General features: G+C 35.5%; 1 protein-coding gene across 3 annotated transcripts in view; it reads right to left on the reverse strand.

Annotated features, from left to right (window-relative positions):
• The window catches only part of LOC143349532 (rap1 GTPase-activating protein 1), a 164248-nt gene that overhangs the window by 97896 nt on the left and 47842 nt on the right, over positions 1–18510 (reverse strand). Inside the window, exon 1 of one of the 3 annotated variants that reach the window (XM_076780869.1) lies at positions 11056–11249. The exons of the other annotated variants lie outside the window; for them this stretch is intronic. Within the exon in view, the coding sequence (XP_076636984.1) occupies positions 11056–11174 (119 nt within the window). The 5' untranslated portion in view covers positions 11175–11249. Of the gene's footprint in view, positions 1–11055; positions 11250–18510 lie in introns of those variants that run through there. 3 annotated transcript variants of the gene reach the window in all.

Consider the following 18510-nt stretch of genomic DNA (forward strand, 5'->3'; position numbering starts at 1 on the left):
TTTTTTTATTAACAAACTATGCAAGATTTTCAATTGGCGATTTTTATATATATTTGCCATCCTCTCAATGATATTTACAAATTTTTATAAGGAGAAATACTCAAAATTAGTGGTAATACACATCCTCAAAGAAAGTGGCTTCCACTATTCCAAGTCGTCTTCTTTAATATTTTTTTATAAACAAACTAAGTAACTCATTGCATTGGCAATTTTTACATATATTCGTCACCCTTTCAGTAGTATTCACAAATTTTTGCAACGAAAAATAGTGAAAATTAGTGGTATTACAGAGCCTCAGAGAAAGTGTCATAGCTTCCACTATTCCAAGTCTTCTTTAACATTTTTTTATAAACAAACTAAGTAACCTGTTGCATTGGCAATTTTTACATATATTTGTCACCTTCTCAATAGTATTCACAAATTTTTACAACGAGAAATAGTGAAAATTAGTGATAGTACTGAGCCTCAGAGAAAGTGTCATAGCTTCCACTATTCCAAGTCTTCTTTAACATTTTTTTATAAACAAACTAAGTAACTCGTTGTATTGGCAATTTTTACATATATTTGTCACCCTTTGAGTAGTATTTACAAATTTTTACAACGAAAAATAGTGAAAATTAGTGGTATTACAGAGCCTCTGAGAAAGTGTCATAGCTTCCACTATTCCAAGTCTTCTTTAACATTTTTTTATAAACAAACTATATAACTTGTTGTATTGACAATTTTTATATATATTTGTCACCCTCTCAATAACATACACAAATTTTTACAACGAGAAATAGTGAAAATTAGTGGTATTACAGAGCCTCTGAGAAAGTGTCATAGCTTCCACTATTCCAAGTCTTCTTTAACATTTTTTTACAAACAAACTAAGTAACTCGTTGCATTGGCAATTTTTACATATATTCGTCACCCTTTCAGTAGTATTCACAAATTTTTACAACGAGAAATAGTGAAAATTAGTGATAGTACAGAGCCTCTGAGAAAGTGGCTTCCATTATTCCAAGTCGTCTTCTTTAATATTTTTTTATAAACAAACTACATAACTTATTGCATTGACAATTTTTATATATATTTGTCACCCTTTCAGTAGTATTCACAAATTTTTACAACAAGAAATAGTGAAAATTAGTGCCATTACAGGGTAAGTTATTTAATTGATGGTGGTCTTTTTCGAATTCCCAGCATTCCCGTCGACAATTCGCGAAACGAACGAGTTCCATGGAACCCACAGAGCATCGAGTGTTACGAGGGAGGAAGCAGATGCTTAATTAATTCCTCGCTGCTCTTAATGACCAGATACGTTCCGTCTGATTCGGCAAGTGGTGACGCAATACATTGAAAAACCTCCTTTTTCTCGCGATCAGCGTGCAAGTATCTCCCTGGATCTTTGACCCGCCTTAATTCCGTCCACTTTTCAGACGCGTTCCACATTCTTACAGGACCGTGTCACTGCTTCCGGTGTGCATCACGCTCGATGACGCGACGAAACGATAAAGAGGTTACTTTTCGGGGAAGATTCGCGTTTCCGCGTGTACTTCCACGAACACTCGTTAAAAAGATAACACAAACGTATCAAAAGGAGTTATTAAATCTATTACAAATTTCTACTCTTTTTCTTTCACTCACATCTACTGCAATCTTTACATTTTCTGTTTATAATTTTCATTCATATTTTACGTATATTGATCGTCAAATTTCAAACAGAATACACAATACACATTTTAATAAATTCAATACTCTTTCAATTCCCTTATACGTATTGCAAATCTCCGAAATATTTCCCAAAACAGGGAGAAATTCTGTTTTTTAAATATTCGAAAACGTTCCACTTGGACAGATGAGTCACGAATAAAACGACGCGTCACCCACTAACAGTTTAATTCGTTCCAATGAAATTTTTCTGTATAAAGCGCCAGAGTCTGTTGAATCGAAACCGCGTAAAAAGAGAATCGAGCGTGTTTCATTGGTTCGCACTGTTCTGAGAATCACACGCGAGGAATCGTCACTGCTATTACACAATGGACCATTCTATTCCATTATTCCTCGTTTCCGCGAAAACCCCCGATAAGAATATCGTTGCGATGCAATAAAGTTAGGAACAACGCGCCTGCACGTCTGCTACGAATTAACGAATGCAAAATAGGCCAACGATCCGGCCACCGTGGCTTCGATTTTTAAACGACTGCGCCTCGATTTTACCAGAGTCAGAAATAATTAAAGAAAATACGAACATTCGTTCGATGGATCGTTTCTTGGACGAACAGAATCGAGATAATTTATCGAAATGTTTCCACGCATCGGTTTTGTTTGCAGCTCGTATTAAATGTGCGTTTTGTTATTCGTGTAAAAGTTTTTGTCGTGCAGTTGGCATCCGATGAACGATACCGTGTTTAAGTATAGGCGATCTCCCCTCGCCCCACCGCCCCCCCGCGAGATAACTAGCCAACCTCTTTAAGTGCCTCACCCTGTATAATTTACACATGTAAATTTGCCAGTACGATTGAACGCAGAAAAAGACGCAAGTGAAAGCTGAAAAAGACGTTCTTTCAATTTAATGTTACCATCGAACGAACAAATGTAAACGTTAGTGTTATCTGCAAGTGTTACTAGGCCCCCAAAAATATTTCTGGCAGCTTTGTTATTGATTGTTAGTTCTTTCAATTTAATGTTACCATCGAACGAACAAATGTAAACGTTAGTGTTATCTGCAAGTGTTACTAGGCCCCAAAAATATTTCTGGCAGGTTTTGTTATTGATTGTTAGTTCTTTCAATTTAATGTTACCATCGAACGAACAAATGTAAAATATTTCTGGCAGGTTTTGTTATTGATTATTAGTTCTTGAGAGTAAAATTTAGTAAAGAGTTAAATTACTTTCTGTATTTAGGTTATTATTGTGTGTTAAATGTATTATTTTTGAAATAATGGAACTTGTACAGCTAAGATACAAAGGAGAATATTAATATGGGAGATTCTAGAGGCCAAAATAGGTAGAAAATAAAGAATAATAATTTGTTAATGGAGGCTTCGTTAAAGAATTATTCAATTTCAAAGTTCCGATCCTACTTGAATTTTTTTCTCGAAAGTGGATAGGATTTTGGGGGTATGTGTAATGACCAAAAATGCTTGTAATTGACCACTGTAACTAACTATAATTTTTTTAGTATGATTTGAAATTTTTTAATTTCGTCTAAAAATTTTGAAACCTACTCGAATTTTTTTCTCGAAAGTGGATAGGATTTCGGGGTTGTGTCTATTGACCAAAAATGCTTGTAATTGACCCTTGTAACTAACTATAATTTTTTTAGTATGATTTGAAATTTTTTAATTTCGTCTAAAAATTTTGGATCCTACTCGAATTTTTTTCTCGAAAGTGGATAGGATTTCGGGGGTATGTCTATTGACCAAAAATGCTTGTAATTGACCCTTGTAACTAACTATAATTTTTTTAGTATGATTTGAAATTTTTTAATTTTGTCGAAAAATTTCACACCTTCTCGAATTTTTTTCTCGAAAGTGGATAGGATTTCGAGGGTATGTGTAATGACCAAAAATGCTTGTAATTGACCACTGTAACTGACTATAATTTTTTTAGTATGATTTGAAATTTTTTAATTTCGTCTAAAAATTTTGGAACCTACTCGAATTTTTTTCTCGAAAGTGGATAGGATTTCGGGGGTATGTGTAAAGACCAAAAATGCTTGTAATTGACCCCTGTAACTAAATATAATTTTTTTAGAACGATTTGGAAAATTTTTTTTTCACCGAAATTTTAGGCACCTACCCCCTGTCGATTTTTCTTAAAATTCGTTTTTGATTTTTAGTAATTTTGTTTGACGTCTTATAGAAAAGTTCTCTAATACTTTTTTGTAGGTACTCGTGAGCTCTACTTCCTCCCAAAATTTCATTGAAATATATTCACTATTGTAGGAGTTATGGCTGTTTGAAAATTGGACCATTTTTATGGGGTTTTTCTCATTTTTCGGACTGAATTATCAAACTTTTCGAATATTTTTACAATTTCTACATATTCTACATTAAAATACGCGTCGTTTGCTTTTTTAAACATTGAAATCCGTCAATCCGTTCAGAAGTTATGACATTTTAAAGATTTGCATGAAATTTTGAGGAACCATTTATATAATAGTTTCGGTAAAGAATTTTTTTCTCGAAAGTGCGTAGGATTTCGAGGGTACGTGTAATGACCAAAAATGACTATAATTGACACCCACAACCGAAAATAATTTTTTTAGAACGATTTGAAATTTTTCATTTTTGCCCACAAATTTAGGCACCTACTCCAATTTTTTTCTCAAAAGTGCGTAGGATTTCGAGGATACATGTAATAACCAAAAATGACTATAATCGACCCTTGCAACCGAAAATAATTTTTTCACAATAATTCGGAACTGTTTAATTTACTTGTTAATAACTTTAACGAAGCCTCAGTCAAGAAATTGATATTCCTTGATTTTGGCCTTTAGAATCTCCCATTAAAATTCTTCCCAGGCGTGGCTGAACACCCTATATAGTATCAAATTCTAAACCAAAACAAAACACACTATTACCACAAAGAATTTTAAACATTCAAATAACAAAATATAAAAATAATGCAAAATTTAGAAATATAGTACCAAAGTGGGGCAAAAAATTATCATAAAAAATTTTAAACATTGCAATAACATAACAATCAAAATGAAGTTTGAATCTAAACAAACTCGAACGATTGATAACGTTGTTAAATCGCATACGCGCGATACCAGCTCACTGATAAGGTCACGCACACGTGACAGCGGGCGACAAAGGGTTAAAAACAGGAACTTATTGGATAACCCAATTAAACGGTAGGAAAGAATTTCGTTTGAGCGAGTTTAATGGCACAGTTCTATTCGAACGATTGCTCGGTCGATCGAAAATCCGCTGGATGCTGGTACGATTCACAGAGGTTCGATTCATTCTCGGGAATCGAGGGGCGGTATAAGCGGATAAACGAGGCAGACTCAGAGTGAGACGGGAAAAAGGAACGACAAACGTGGCAGCTGTGGCTCGTATGCAACGCGACTGAGAGAAATAGAAAGATACCGAGTAGTCGGTGAAGATATCACGAACATACGCTCACTTGTTCTCCGCTTGCTTTATGGACATACGCGGAGTGTTTGGCCAGACCTGGGAAAAATTTTAATGGGGGATTCTGGAGACCAAAATAAAACGAAAATCAAGAATAGTAATTTTTTAATTGAGGCTTCGTTGAAAAGTTATTAACGTTTGAAGTTGGAGTGTGCAGACTATCGCGCGAGCGCAGATCGCCGTTCTACAGACGGAACTTTAAACGTTAATAACTTTTTAACGAAGCCTCAATTTAAAAATTACTATTCTTCATTTCCGTCTTATTTTGATCTCCAGAATCACCCATTAAAATTTTAACCTAATCTAACGGGGCCCAAGAAAAATTAAATCAGTCGAAATATAATTAGTTTCAAAGTGCTGTCTAGCAAAAATGAAATTCCTGACAGTCGAAATACAATTTATATTTTCGCATTTAGTTCGTTTTGAGATACTATGCTGAACATTTATTTGTATTAATATTAATCTTTTCATCGATCTCTGAATCTCGACAGATAAAATGATCCTAAATTGCATCGCACATTCTCGCTAGCGGTTCGACGAACGCGCAACTATTATAATTATCCGCGTCGCTAATTTTTCCGACGTCGATGAGTCACATTAAGCCTTTTATTATACTTCAACAAACTAACATTTCCTACGAGATCCTTGATAAGTGCACGCTTGGCCAGCCAATAGATCCCCGCTTACGATAAAGTTACGGGCACGTAAGATGAAAACGATGATGAAACCTAATAAAGCGATCTCAATAACAACGATCGTACCAGCGCGCCTATCTATAACGGAGCATTCACGATGATCGAAAGGATAATGAGAGCTATCGATATACGGAGAAACACATTTCTATCGGTTAATTTGCGATTTTTACACGAGAAAACAAATAGAAAACTTTAGACGCGCGTAATTCCAAAACTATTAATTCTTTCTTCAAAATTGAACCGCCGTTGGGAGCGGGGAAGCTTCCCCTTTGAAATTGGTTTTTGGTTTTTCTCGATACGACTCCCCGTTTTCAGGATATTGTAATTTATATGAAAGCGTAATTTTTCAATTTTCACGGTCCACCTTACAGAAGCCTGTAGCCACGCGTATTAAAAATACTAAAACTTTAGACGCGTGTAACTCCGAAACTATTAATTCTTTCTTCAAAATTGAACCGCCGTTGGGAGCGGTGAACCTTCCTCTTCAAAATTGGTTTTTAGTTTTTCTCGATCCGACTTCCCGTTTCGGAGATATCGTAATTTATATAAAAGCGTAATTTTAAAAAAACTCCGCTTATGGCGCTTCCCGTGTTACGGCGCGTATGGAAATTACTAAAAACTTTGATTACCTACAGTTTCGAAACTACTAGTGTTTTATTCAAAATTAAACCACTGTTAGCAGCGGTAAACTTTCCTCTGCAAAATTGGTTTTTAGTTTTTCTCGATCCGACTTCCCGTTTCGGAGATATCGCAATTTATGTAAAAGCGTAATTTTTGAAAAACTCCGCTTATGGCGCTTCCCGTGTTACGACGCGTATGGAAATTACTAAAAACTTTGATTACCTGTAGTTTCGAAACTACTAGTGTTTTATTCAAAATTGAACCACCGTTGGGAGCGGTGAACCTTCCTCTTCAAAATTGGTTTTTAGTTTTTCTCGATCCGACTTCCCGTTTCGGAGATATCGTAATTTATGTAAAGTGGTATTTTTCTTAATTCGACTATCTCTGTCTTTGTCTAGCGCGTCGGACCTCCTTGTCGCACGCGTAGTGCTGACCTACCTCACGTACGTGACTCGCGTGACCTAGTTTCGACGTAGTATTTCCAAGAATTTACTACGCACTAAGTAGATCAATGACCTCGCGACGTAAACAATGAAAAGTAGCCGCGCGAACGACTCGAAACTAAAATCGTCATATCTCCGGAACTAATAAAGCTATCGACGCTCACAAACGCTCATTTTAAAGGGAATTTCATCCCCTATCCAATGAACATATCACCTATTATAATTTATGCCATCTTCTATGTTTATTTTGACATTTACTTCGACACTATATTCCTAAACAAGTTTCAGCAATTTAAATTTACCAGCATCAGTATTTATAATAAATACCTGTGGATTTCGTTCGATTTAACTATTCGTCCGACTCACCTGAAACAAAAAGAAACACATCGAGTTAGTAACGCGGTATAAAAAGATATGGGAAATAAACGATCAAAGCCCGGGTTCGCCGCGAGAAGCAATAAATAATTTTCCGAGGGTACAAAGCGTAAATGTCTTGATAATATATTTGTAACGTTACGCACATACGTGCGCTTACACGACGTCCCGTGTTGAATGCAACTTTAAAGGAGTTTCGCGCTACCAGCGAGAGAAGAAAAGGGTCGAGAGAAATTTATAGGTTCACTGTCGACTTAACGCCGCGGCGCCGCGCGTCCTCCGGCTTAACTGAGTTTTGAATGGCCAGACACGCGTTACCGGAACATCCAAAAGGGGTGAATAGAGGATGGTGTTTGCCTTTATACCTGCACACACGATCGCCTCTTTTCTCCTCCTTTCAACTAAATCAGTATTAATAGTGATAATTCCCGGGGCCCTGCGCTCACGATCACCGACGAACATAATTTCCACGACGAGGCGTACAACGTTCGATCAAAAGAAAATCCACAGTCATCGAGGATCAAATGGTTTTTGTCACGCGATGCTAATCGTCTGCAAACTAAATCTCGTGCAGGGGTCAGGACTGGGGGAAAATTCTATTTTATTAAATATGAAAGTGAAGTTATATTTTTGTCCGATGAAATGAAGGTTGAAAATTCTAGAAAACAGGAACGATTTGGCACAAAAATTTTCATGCCTCGGCCAGGTTTACGTAGATGTTCACCTCGTGGACAATCTCTGGGATGATTAAGCGACAATCAGCAAGGATTTCTCCACCAAGTTGAGCAACAGTTTCTTTATTACGGGCCGTCGAAGGCCGACTCGAGTGTAGATCATCGTTGAAGGATACTTGGCCCTCTTTGCATCCTTTAACGACTGGTCTCGCGCAATAATCGCAGAAAGGAATTCCTATCACTCTGTGCATCGCATAGTTTAAATTCGTCCTCATAATATTCGACTAATTAACGAATTATTATTCTCTGCGATCGAATTTGGGTTTCAAGTAGCCGGAGGCCACAATTTCGAGTTAATATTCAACTCCCGGTTGGTAATTAATTACAGGACAGTTTCCAATGTCGTTTGTCCGGCATACAGCCGATTCATTCGCTGTTACGCGTAATATTTTTGCTCGTCACCGTGAAAGGGGAACCTCGAGTCGTCAAGGCGGTTATTCACTCGTAATCGGATACGAAAAATTTCCAGGCCCTTTCGGAATTCTCAATTCGTATCCACGTCTATGAAAATAGATTAAGTACCCTGGGTACGAATGAATATTTATGGCTACGTTCTACGCGGCATTACCATAATACTGTTCGAGATTGTCATTGCTATATTTCACGTACTTACAAAGGTTTCAGATTAAAAATTTCCGTGGGAACTGGTGACCCTCGAATGCAGAGCATGGACGAGATCCGAAATAAGAAATCGCGTGGGACGTGTCGAAAATCGATACGTTTCCCAAGGAATTATCGCGCAGTCGTGTTACGACTCTGTGGAAATTCGATTTTCAGACTCCGCGCGAAGTCTACTAGTGGCTGGAAGAGAGCTTGTGCGTAAAACTGCGATTACAATTTGTAAAAAGAAATAGAAACCGAGAGTCAAGCCGATCGAACCCATAATCACTATTTACGAACGAATTATTTATGCACTGTCATTTCGCAAATTACCGCGAGATTACGGCTCGTTACGTGGCTTCATGGAAAGTTGTCGATTGCTGACCAGGATACAACAGCCACGTTCTGTGCACTCTTAACGACATGCACCGTAGGGGAAGAATAACTGCACCGTTGCCCTAACTCGAATTACGTAGTATACATGGTGTTCGATCAACCTTGGGAAAAATTTTAATGGGAGATTCTAGGGGCCAAAATAAGACGAAAGTCAAGAATATTAATTTGTTCATGGAGGCTTTGTTAAAAAGTTATTAATTTTTAAAGTTCCGATCGTACTGAATTTTTTTCTCGAAAGTGAGTAGGATTTCGGGGGTATATGTATTGACCAAAAATAATTGTAATTGACCCCTGTAACTGAAAATAATTTTTCCAGAACGATTTGAAATTTTTTAATTTTGTCGAAAAATTTGTCCAACTTCCAGAATTTTTTTCTCGAAAGTGCATAGGAATTCGGGGGTATGTGTAATAATCAAAAATGATTGTAATGGACCCCTGTAGCTAAACATAATTTTTTTAGAACGATTTGAAATTTTTTAATTTTGTCGAAAAATTTGTCCAACTTCCAGAATTTTTTTCTCGAAAGTGCATAGGATTTTGGAGGTATATCTAATAACCAAAAATGATTGTAATGGGCCTCTGCAGGTAATGTAATTTTTTTAGAACGATTTGAAATTTTTTAATTTTGTCGAAAAATTTCACACCTTCTTGAATTTTTTTCTCGAAAGTGAGTACGATTTCGGGGGTATGTCTAATAACCAAAAATGATTGTAATGGACCCCTGCAAGTAAACATAATTTTTTTAGAACGATTTGAAATTTTTTAATTTTGTCGAAAAATTTGTACAACTTCCAGAATTTTTTTCTCGAAAATGGATAGGATTTCGGGGGTGTGTCTAATAACCAAAAATGATTGTAATGGACCCCTGCAAGTAAACATAATTTTTTTAGAACGATTTAAAATTTTTTAATTTTGTCGAAAAATTTGTCCAACTTCCAGAATTTTTTTCTCGAAAATGGATAGGATTTCGAGGGTATGTCTAATAACCAAAAATGATTGTAATGGACCCCTGCAGCTAAATGTAATTTTTCCAGAACGATTTGAAAATTTTTAATTTTGTCGAAAAATTTTACACCTTCTTGAATTTTTTTCTCGAAAGTGAGTACGATTTCGGGGGTATGTCTAATAACCAAAAATGATTGTAATGGACCCCTGCAGCTAAACGTAATTTTTTTAGAACGATTTGAAAATTTTTAATTTTGTCGAAAAATTTGTCCAACTTCCACAATTTTTTTCTCGAAAGTGCATAGGAATTCGGGGGTATCTATAATGACCAAAAATTATTGTAATTGACCCCTGCAGCTAAACGTAATTTTTTTAGAACGATTTGAAATTTTTTAATTTTGTCGAAAAATTTGTCCAACTTCTACAATTTTTTTCTCGAAAGTGCATAGGAATTCGGGGGTATCTATAATGACCAAAAATGATTGTAATGGACCCCTGCAGCTAAACGTAATTTTTTTAGAACGATTTGAAATTTTTGAATTTTGTCGAAAAATTTCACACTTTCTCGAATTTTTTTCTCGAAAGTAAGTAGGATTTCTTGGATATGTCTAATAACCAAAAATGATTGTAATGGACCCCTGCAACTAAACATAATTTTTTTAGAACGATTTGAAATTTTTGAATTTAATTGTTAATAACTTTTTAACGAAGCCTCGGAGAAGAGGTTCAATTAAATGTTTAAAATAATTTTTGTGGGACAACTTGATACCAATATTTATATTCTAAATAAACAACTAAGAGTAAGTTAAAACCCTTCGAAAAATACTTACAATAAATATCAATATATTTCATTAAAATATTAAATTACATTTGAATAAAAAATGAAACTACATTTAAATAAAAAATCAAACAAATTTTACAATTGCTTTGTGAAAGAAAAAAGAGGGTCAAACGAGATTATCCAATGAAAAGTAGAAATCCAAAAGATCTAAGAAAAATTACAAATTATTCATTCATTTATTAATTAAATTATTCATTGGAAAATACCCAGAAGAAAGTCGAACAAAGCAAGAAATAAAACAGTTTGGTCAAACGAACAATTAAATAATGAAATTACCGTTTCTTGGAAAGCAAGGTGTACGACTCTTTGGAGCCGGTGCAAAGTCTCATCCGCATTTTGCGAGCGGTCCTGTCGACAGCCCGCTTTTTGACCACGCCGCCCTCCAAAACTGGCATCCAGGCGTAGCCTCGTCGATCGGCGCGAAAATCGACGAGAACTCCGCGATCATCGAACGCCGCCCACGATCACGCAGCACACCCACGCACCTCTCGCGAACGCGAAAATCCACGATGCTCGAAAGCGAACGATTAATCGTCCCGGGCGTTGCACGGTAATTATTTTGTCGACGAATTTTTCCTGGCAACGCAATTTACCGGCGGTAATTCTCGCTCGTTGCCAGCCTTATCGCTGAAGAAGTCTGCCTCCACCCACGATTATTCTCCGCGAGCGAGCCTCCCCTTTCTCCTCCCGATCTCTCGGTCCCTCCGACGACTATTAGACCGATAACGCGTGGCCTCAAGGCGAGAACCGTTCCCTCATCGATGGATACACATGGCACTTCGCGTGACACGGTTCCCTCAGCTCGTTCGATCCATTTCTTTCGCGAAATCTAGCCGGAAAAAGGCCTCGAAACGCGACAGAGCCGCCAGATAAGCTGCTGAGTGCGGTGGCTCCCCGATTTCCGCAGATCAAAGAGACCCCTTGACGCAGGGGCACCAACTGTGGCCTTAAAACGGACTTTGCTGGGCCGTGGAATCCGAAACAGGGCACAGAGAGTCGATTGTATCGCGCTTCCTCTCTGTTCTTCCGGTTTCTTCCGTTCTGCCACGCCACGAAGGAACTGATAAGATGGAAGATCCAACACTTGGACGTTTTTCTTGTTGCGAGAGGAAAATTGTGATTGTAGAATTTATTAAATAATTTACTTGGATGAACACTTTTTTAAATTATGTCTAAGCACCGTTCAGGCGGGCCTGTTATAGTTCGGGCCAAAATATAGCGAGGTCGTAAAGTAAACTCTTTGAGGGTGCTTTTCTGAATGTTTTTCTGTGTCCATAACTGCACTATCTCTTTTCATTTCCTACATGCATATACAAAAATTTTAATGGGAGATTCTAGAGGCCAAAATAAGACGAAAATCAAGAATACCAATTTGTTGATGGTGGATTCGTTAAGAAGTTATTAACGTTTAAAGTTCCGTCAGTAGTGAATTTTTTTCTCGAAAGTGGATAGGATTTTGGGGGTATGTCTAATGACCAAAAATGCTTGTAATTGACTCTTGTAACTAACTATAATTTTTTTAGTATGATTTGAAATTTTTTAATTTCGTCTAAAAATTTTGGAACCTACTCGAATTTTTTTCTCGAAATTGGGTAGGATTTCGGGGATATGTGTAATGACCAAAAATGCTTGTAATTGACCATTGTAACTACCTATAATTTTTTTAGTATGATTTGAAATTTTTTAATTTCGTCTAAAAATTTTGGAACCTACTCGAATTTTTTTCTCGAAAGTGGATAGGATTTCGGGGGTATGTCTAATGACCAAAAATGATTGAAATTAACCCTTGCAACTGAAAATAATTTTTTTAGAACGATTTGAAACTTTTCAATTTCGCCGAAAAATTTAGGCATCGATTTTTCTTAAAAATTCGTTTTTCATTTTTGATAATTTTATTTGACGCCCTACAGAAAAGTTGTCTAATACTTTTTTGTAGGTATTCATAAACTCTACTTCACAAAAAAGTTTCATTCCAATATATTCACTATCGTAGGAGTTATGGCTGTTTGAAAATTGGACCATTTTTATGCGGTTTTTCTCATTTTTCGGAGTCAAGAATCAACTTTTCGAATATTTTTACAATCTCTACATATTCTACGCTAAAATACGCGTCGTTTGCTTTTTTAAACATTAAAATCCGTCAATCCGTTCAGAAGTTATGACATTTTAAAGATTTGCATTCAAATTTTGAGGAACCATTTCTGGCTGCATATAATAGTTTCGGTAAAGAATTTTTTTCTCGAAAGTGGTTAGGATTTCGAGGATATGTCTAATAACCAAAAATGATTGTAATGGATCCCTGCAACTAAACATAATTTTTTTAGAACGATTTGAAACTTTTCAATTTCGCTGAAAAATTTAGGCATCTACCATCTATCGATTTTTCTTAAATATTCGTTTTTGATTTTTAATCATTTCGTTTGACGTCCTACAGAAAAGTGGTTTAATACTTTTTTGAAGGTACAAATGAGCTCTACTTCAGAAAAAAGTTTCATTGAAATATATTCACTATTGTAAGAGTTATGGTTGTTTGAAAATTGGATAATTGCTATGGGGTTTTTCTCATTTTAGGGACTGAAGAACCATATTTTCGTATATTTTTAGAATTTCTACTTATTCTACACTAAAATACGCGTAGTTTGCTATTTTAAACATTAAAATCGTCCAACCCGTTCAAAAGTTATGACGTTTTAAAGATTCGCATGAAATTTATGGGAAGCATTTCTTGGCCTAAAATTATATTTTCGTTAAGGAATTTTTTTCTCGAAAATGGTTAGGATTTCGAGGGTATGTCTATTGACCAAAAATGCTTGTAACTGACCCCTATAACTAAATATAATTTTTCTAGAACGATTTGAAATTTTTTAATTTTGTCAACAAATTTCACACCTTTTCGAATTTTTTTCTAGAAAATGAGTAGGATTTTGGGGATATGGCTCTTCACCAAAAATGATTGTAATTGACCCCTGCAGACAAAAATATTTTTTTTAGAACGATTTGAAATTATTTTTTTTCGCTGAAAAATTTAGGCATCTACCACCTATCGATTTTTCTTAAAAATCACTTCTTCATTTTTAGTAATTTTGTTTGTCGTCCTACAGAAAAGTTGTCTAATACTTTTTTGTAGGTACTCATGAGCTCTACTTCAGAAAAAAGTTTCATTGAAATATATTCACTATTGTAAGAGTTATGGTTGTTTGAAAATTGGATAATTGCTATGGGGTTTTTCTCATTTTAGGGGGTGAAGGAACAGCTTTTCGAATATTTTTAGAATTTCTACATATTCTTGATCAAAATACGCGTCGTTTGCTTTTTTAAACATTAAAATCGTCCAACCCGTTCAAAAGTTATGACGTTTTAAAGATTCGCATGAAATTTATGGGAAATATTTCTTGGCCTAAAATTATATTTTCGTTAAGGAATTTTTTTCTCGAAAATGGTTAGGATTTCGAGGGTATATCTAATGACCAAAAATGCTTGCAATTGACCCCTGCAATTAAAAATAATTTTTCCAGAACGATTTGAAACTTTTTAATTCAATTCATAATAACTTTTTAACGAAGCCTCTATCAACAAATTAGTATCTTTGATTTTCGTCTTATTTTGGCCTCTGGAATCCCCTATTAAAATTCTTCCCAAGGGTGGCCAAACACCCTGTATTATAAGCAGCTAAATTAAGATATTAAAGACTTCAGTAAGACCTTTCCCTGTTACGATACCTCTAAAAATGGCGACACTAGATAAAATACTTCTTCCTACGTCCCTGACTCTGCTCTAACACCCTTTGCTACTCGTAATTCTCTCAATTCATTTGTTTCGGGAGCTGAAACCTATAAACTTTGACACCCACTCGACTTTACGACCTCGCTATAGCATGGCCCGAACTATACCTTATTTGCAAACACCAGCCAGCCTCGAATGCAACACCACGCGGGTCGTCGCTCCTTCCATCGTACCCAGTGCACAAAGAGCGTTTGTCGACGACACACGACACCACACGTGTTCCTTATCGCGTACGAGATGCGTTCCAATTCCTGAATGAACCGAGAACCTCGTTAATTCGAACTTATCGCCGATTTACCGTCGCGGTTGGAAACTGGAAAGCACATTGTTAAAGCTAATAAATCTTGAATCGGCTCGCGAGACCGCGAACGTGTCGTTGCGAGCGCTGCGTACGTACTGATCGTCCCCGAGTAGTCCAATGGCAAAAGTCAAGAGAAGCCTCGATAGATATCGAAACTACGCTGCGAACCGTCGCGTAACGCGATTCCAACGCCGGAATACTTGGAAAAGTAGCGATAACCAAGAGTCGTGAATTCGACAGAGTTACCCAATCGCGCGACGATTTCACGCCACTGTTTATACGACACAACACTGTAACTGGAATTCCTCGATTACGAAACAACAGACACGTAACGGGCGGGAGGGCAAGAAAAACGGAAAGATCGAGTTCTCTAACGCGTATGTACCGCGATGTTGGCTCGAGAAACGAACGAGAGGCGTAGGATTCCGGCACGTACGGCTGAATGGGCCTCGGTGAGGAACGCACGTGCGTGCGCGCAGCCCGACGAAGCGACTGTGAAACGAGGAGGCATGCGTCACGCGCTCGTAAGGCCCCGATCCTTCGCCGCGACTGCGCCGGAGGGGGCGCAGCCGCGCTGGAGGGGCGGAGGGGAAAGGAAAAGCGACGAGCAGGCCCCCAGGGAGGAAATATATTTCCCCTCCTCGCGATCTCTCTCGCTTTTTCTTTGTGGCCGAGCTTCGCTCGGTCTCTCGTTTGATCGTCAATTTATATGTAGGGTAAATGTGCCAGCGTACACGGCCATTTAAGACTGAATGAAAATTCAATCTAAGCTTGGTAAATTATTCTCTGAACGCTCTGCGTATCCCTGTATTCGTTAATATATCGTTGTACCTTTTTGTTGGACTCAAAATGCCTTGATATACGCCTCGATTTTGTATTTTGTTGTGGAAAAAGGAAATGGATCAGGTTGATGGTTTATTTTGTCTGGAAATTTAATCTACACTAGATTATTGTTCATAAATTGTTTTTTGGATTTTGTATCTTGTTATATGAAAAGGAAATGGATCAGGTTGATGATTTATTTTGTATAGAAATTTAATTTATACTCGATTGTTACTAAATTATTTTTTGAATTTTGTATTTTGTTATATGGAAAGGAAATCGACCAAGTTGATGATTTATTTTGTCTGGAAATGTAATCTACACTAGATTATTGTTAATAAATTATTTTTTGGATTTTGTATCTTGTTATATGAAAAGGAAATGGACCAGGTTAATGCTTTATTTTGTATAGAAATTTAATCTACACTAGATTATTGTTTATAAATTGTTTTTTGGATTTTGTATCTTGTTATATGAAAAGGAAATGGACCAAATTGATGATTTATTTTGTATAGAAATTTAATCTACACTCGTTTGTTACTAAATTATTTTTTGAATTTTGTATCTTGTTATATGAAAAGGAAATGGACCAAATTGATGATTTATTTTGTCTGGAAATTTAATCTACACTCGATTGTTACTAAATAATTTTTTTGAATTTTGTATATTATTATATGAAAAGGAAATGGACCAAGTTGATGCTTTATTTTGTATAGAAATTTAATCTACACTCGATTATTACTAAATTATTTTTTGAATTTTGTATTTTGTTCTATGAAAAGGAAATCGACCAAGTTGATGATTTATTTTGTCTAGAAATTTAATCTACACTCGATTGTTACTAAATTATTTTTTGAATTTTGTATTTTCTCATACAGGGTGTTCGGCCACCCCTGAGAAAAATTTTAATACAGAATTTTGGAGCCCAAAATTAGACGAAAATGAAGAATATCAATTTGTTGATGGAGGCTTCGTTAAAAAGTTGACAATTAAATTCACAAATTTCAATTCGTTCTGGAAAAATTATTTTTAGTTGCAGGGGTCAATTGCAAGCATTTTTGGTCATTAGATATACCATCGAAATCCTAACCATTTTCGAGAAAAAAATTCCTTAACGAAAATATAATTTTAGGCCAAGAAATGTTTCCCATAAATTTCATGCGAATCTTTAAAACACCATAACTTTTGAACGGATTGGACGATTTTAATGTTTAAAAAAGCAAACGACGCGTATTTTGAAGGAGAATCTGTAGAAATTGTAAAAATATTCGAAAAGTTGATCCCTGACCTCGCAAAATGAGAAAAACTCCATAAAAATGGACCAATTTTCAAACAGCCATAACTCCCATAATAGTGAATATATTTCAATGAAACTTTTTTTTGAAGTAGAGCTCATGAGTCCCTACAAAAAAGTATTAGACAACTTTTCTGTAAGACGTCAAACAAAATTACTAAAAATGAAAAAGTGATTTTTAAGAAAAATCGATAGGTGGTAGATGCCTAAATTTTTCAGCGAAAAAAAATAATTTCAAATCGTTCTAAAAAAAATATTTTTGTCTGCAGAGGTCAATTACAATCATTTTTGGTGAAGAGCCATATCCCCAAAATCCTACTCATTTTCTAGAAAAAAATTCGAAAAGGTGTGAAATTTGTTAACAAAATTAAAAAATCTCAAATCGTTCTAGAAAAATTATATTTAGTTATAGGGGTCAGTTACAAGCATTTTTGGTCAATAGACATACCCTCGAAATCCTACTCATTTTCGAGAAAAAAATTCCTTACTGAAAATCTAATTTCTGGCCAGAAATGTCTGCCCGAATTTTCATGCGAATCTTTAAAACGTCATAACTTCTGAACGGATTGGACGATTTTAATGTTTAAAAAAGCAAACAACGCGTATTTTAGTGTAGAATATGTAGAAATTGTAAAAATATTCGAAAAGTTGATTCTTGACTCCGAAAAATGAGAAAAACCGCATAAAAATGGTCCAATTTTCAAACAACCATAACTCCTACAATAGTGAATATATTTCGATGAAACTTTTTTCTGAAGTAGAGCTCATGGGTACCTACAAAAAAGTATTAGACAACTTTTCTGTAGGACGTCAAACAAAATTATTAAAAATGAAAAACGAATTCTTAAGAATAATCGACAGGGGGTAGATTCTGAAATTTTTAGACGAAATTAAAAAATTTCAAATCGTTTTGAAAAAATTATTTTCGGTTGTGGGGGTGAATTACAATCATTTTTGGTCATTATACATACCCCCGAAATCCTGCGCATTTTCGAGAAAAAAATTCAGAAAGGGCGGAACTTTAAACATTAATAACTTTTTAACGAAGCCTCCATCAACAAATTGATATTCTTGATTTTCGTTTTATTTTGGCCTCTAGAAATTAAAAATTTTTCCCATGGGTGGCTGGACACCCTGTATAAAAAGAAAATGGACCAAATTAACGCTTTATTTTGTCTACAAATCTAATCTACACTCGATTGTTACTAAATTATTTTTTAAATTTTGTATCTTGTTATATGAAAAGGAAATGGACCAAGTTAATGCTTTATTCTGTCGTTATATTCATTTAAGCCATAATGAAATTTCAATCCACGTTTAATTACTGTTAATTATTTATTTTCTAAACAGTTTATATATTGCTGTATTCGATAATACATCCTTGCACTCTTCTCGTATTATTTTGCCATAATGAAAATTCAATCGACTCCTAATTATTGTTAATATATTACTCTCCAAAAACATTTTATATATTGCTGTATTAAAGTGAGCACTTTAAAAATATCTGGTAGTTAGTTTAATAATTTACTGT

Source organism: Colletes latitarsis, chromosome 13, assembly GCF_051014445.1.
Source record: "Colletes latitarsis isolate SP2378_abdomen chromosome 13, iyColLati1, whole genome shotgun sequence".
Taxonomy (NCBI): domain Eukaryota; kingdom Metazoa; phylum Arthropoda; class Insecta; order Hymenoptera; family Colletidae; genus Colletes; species Colletes latitarsis.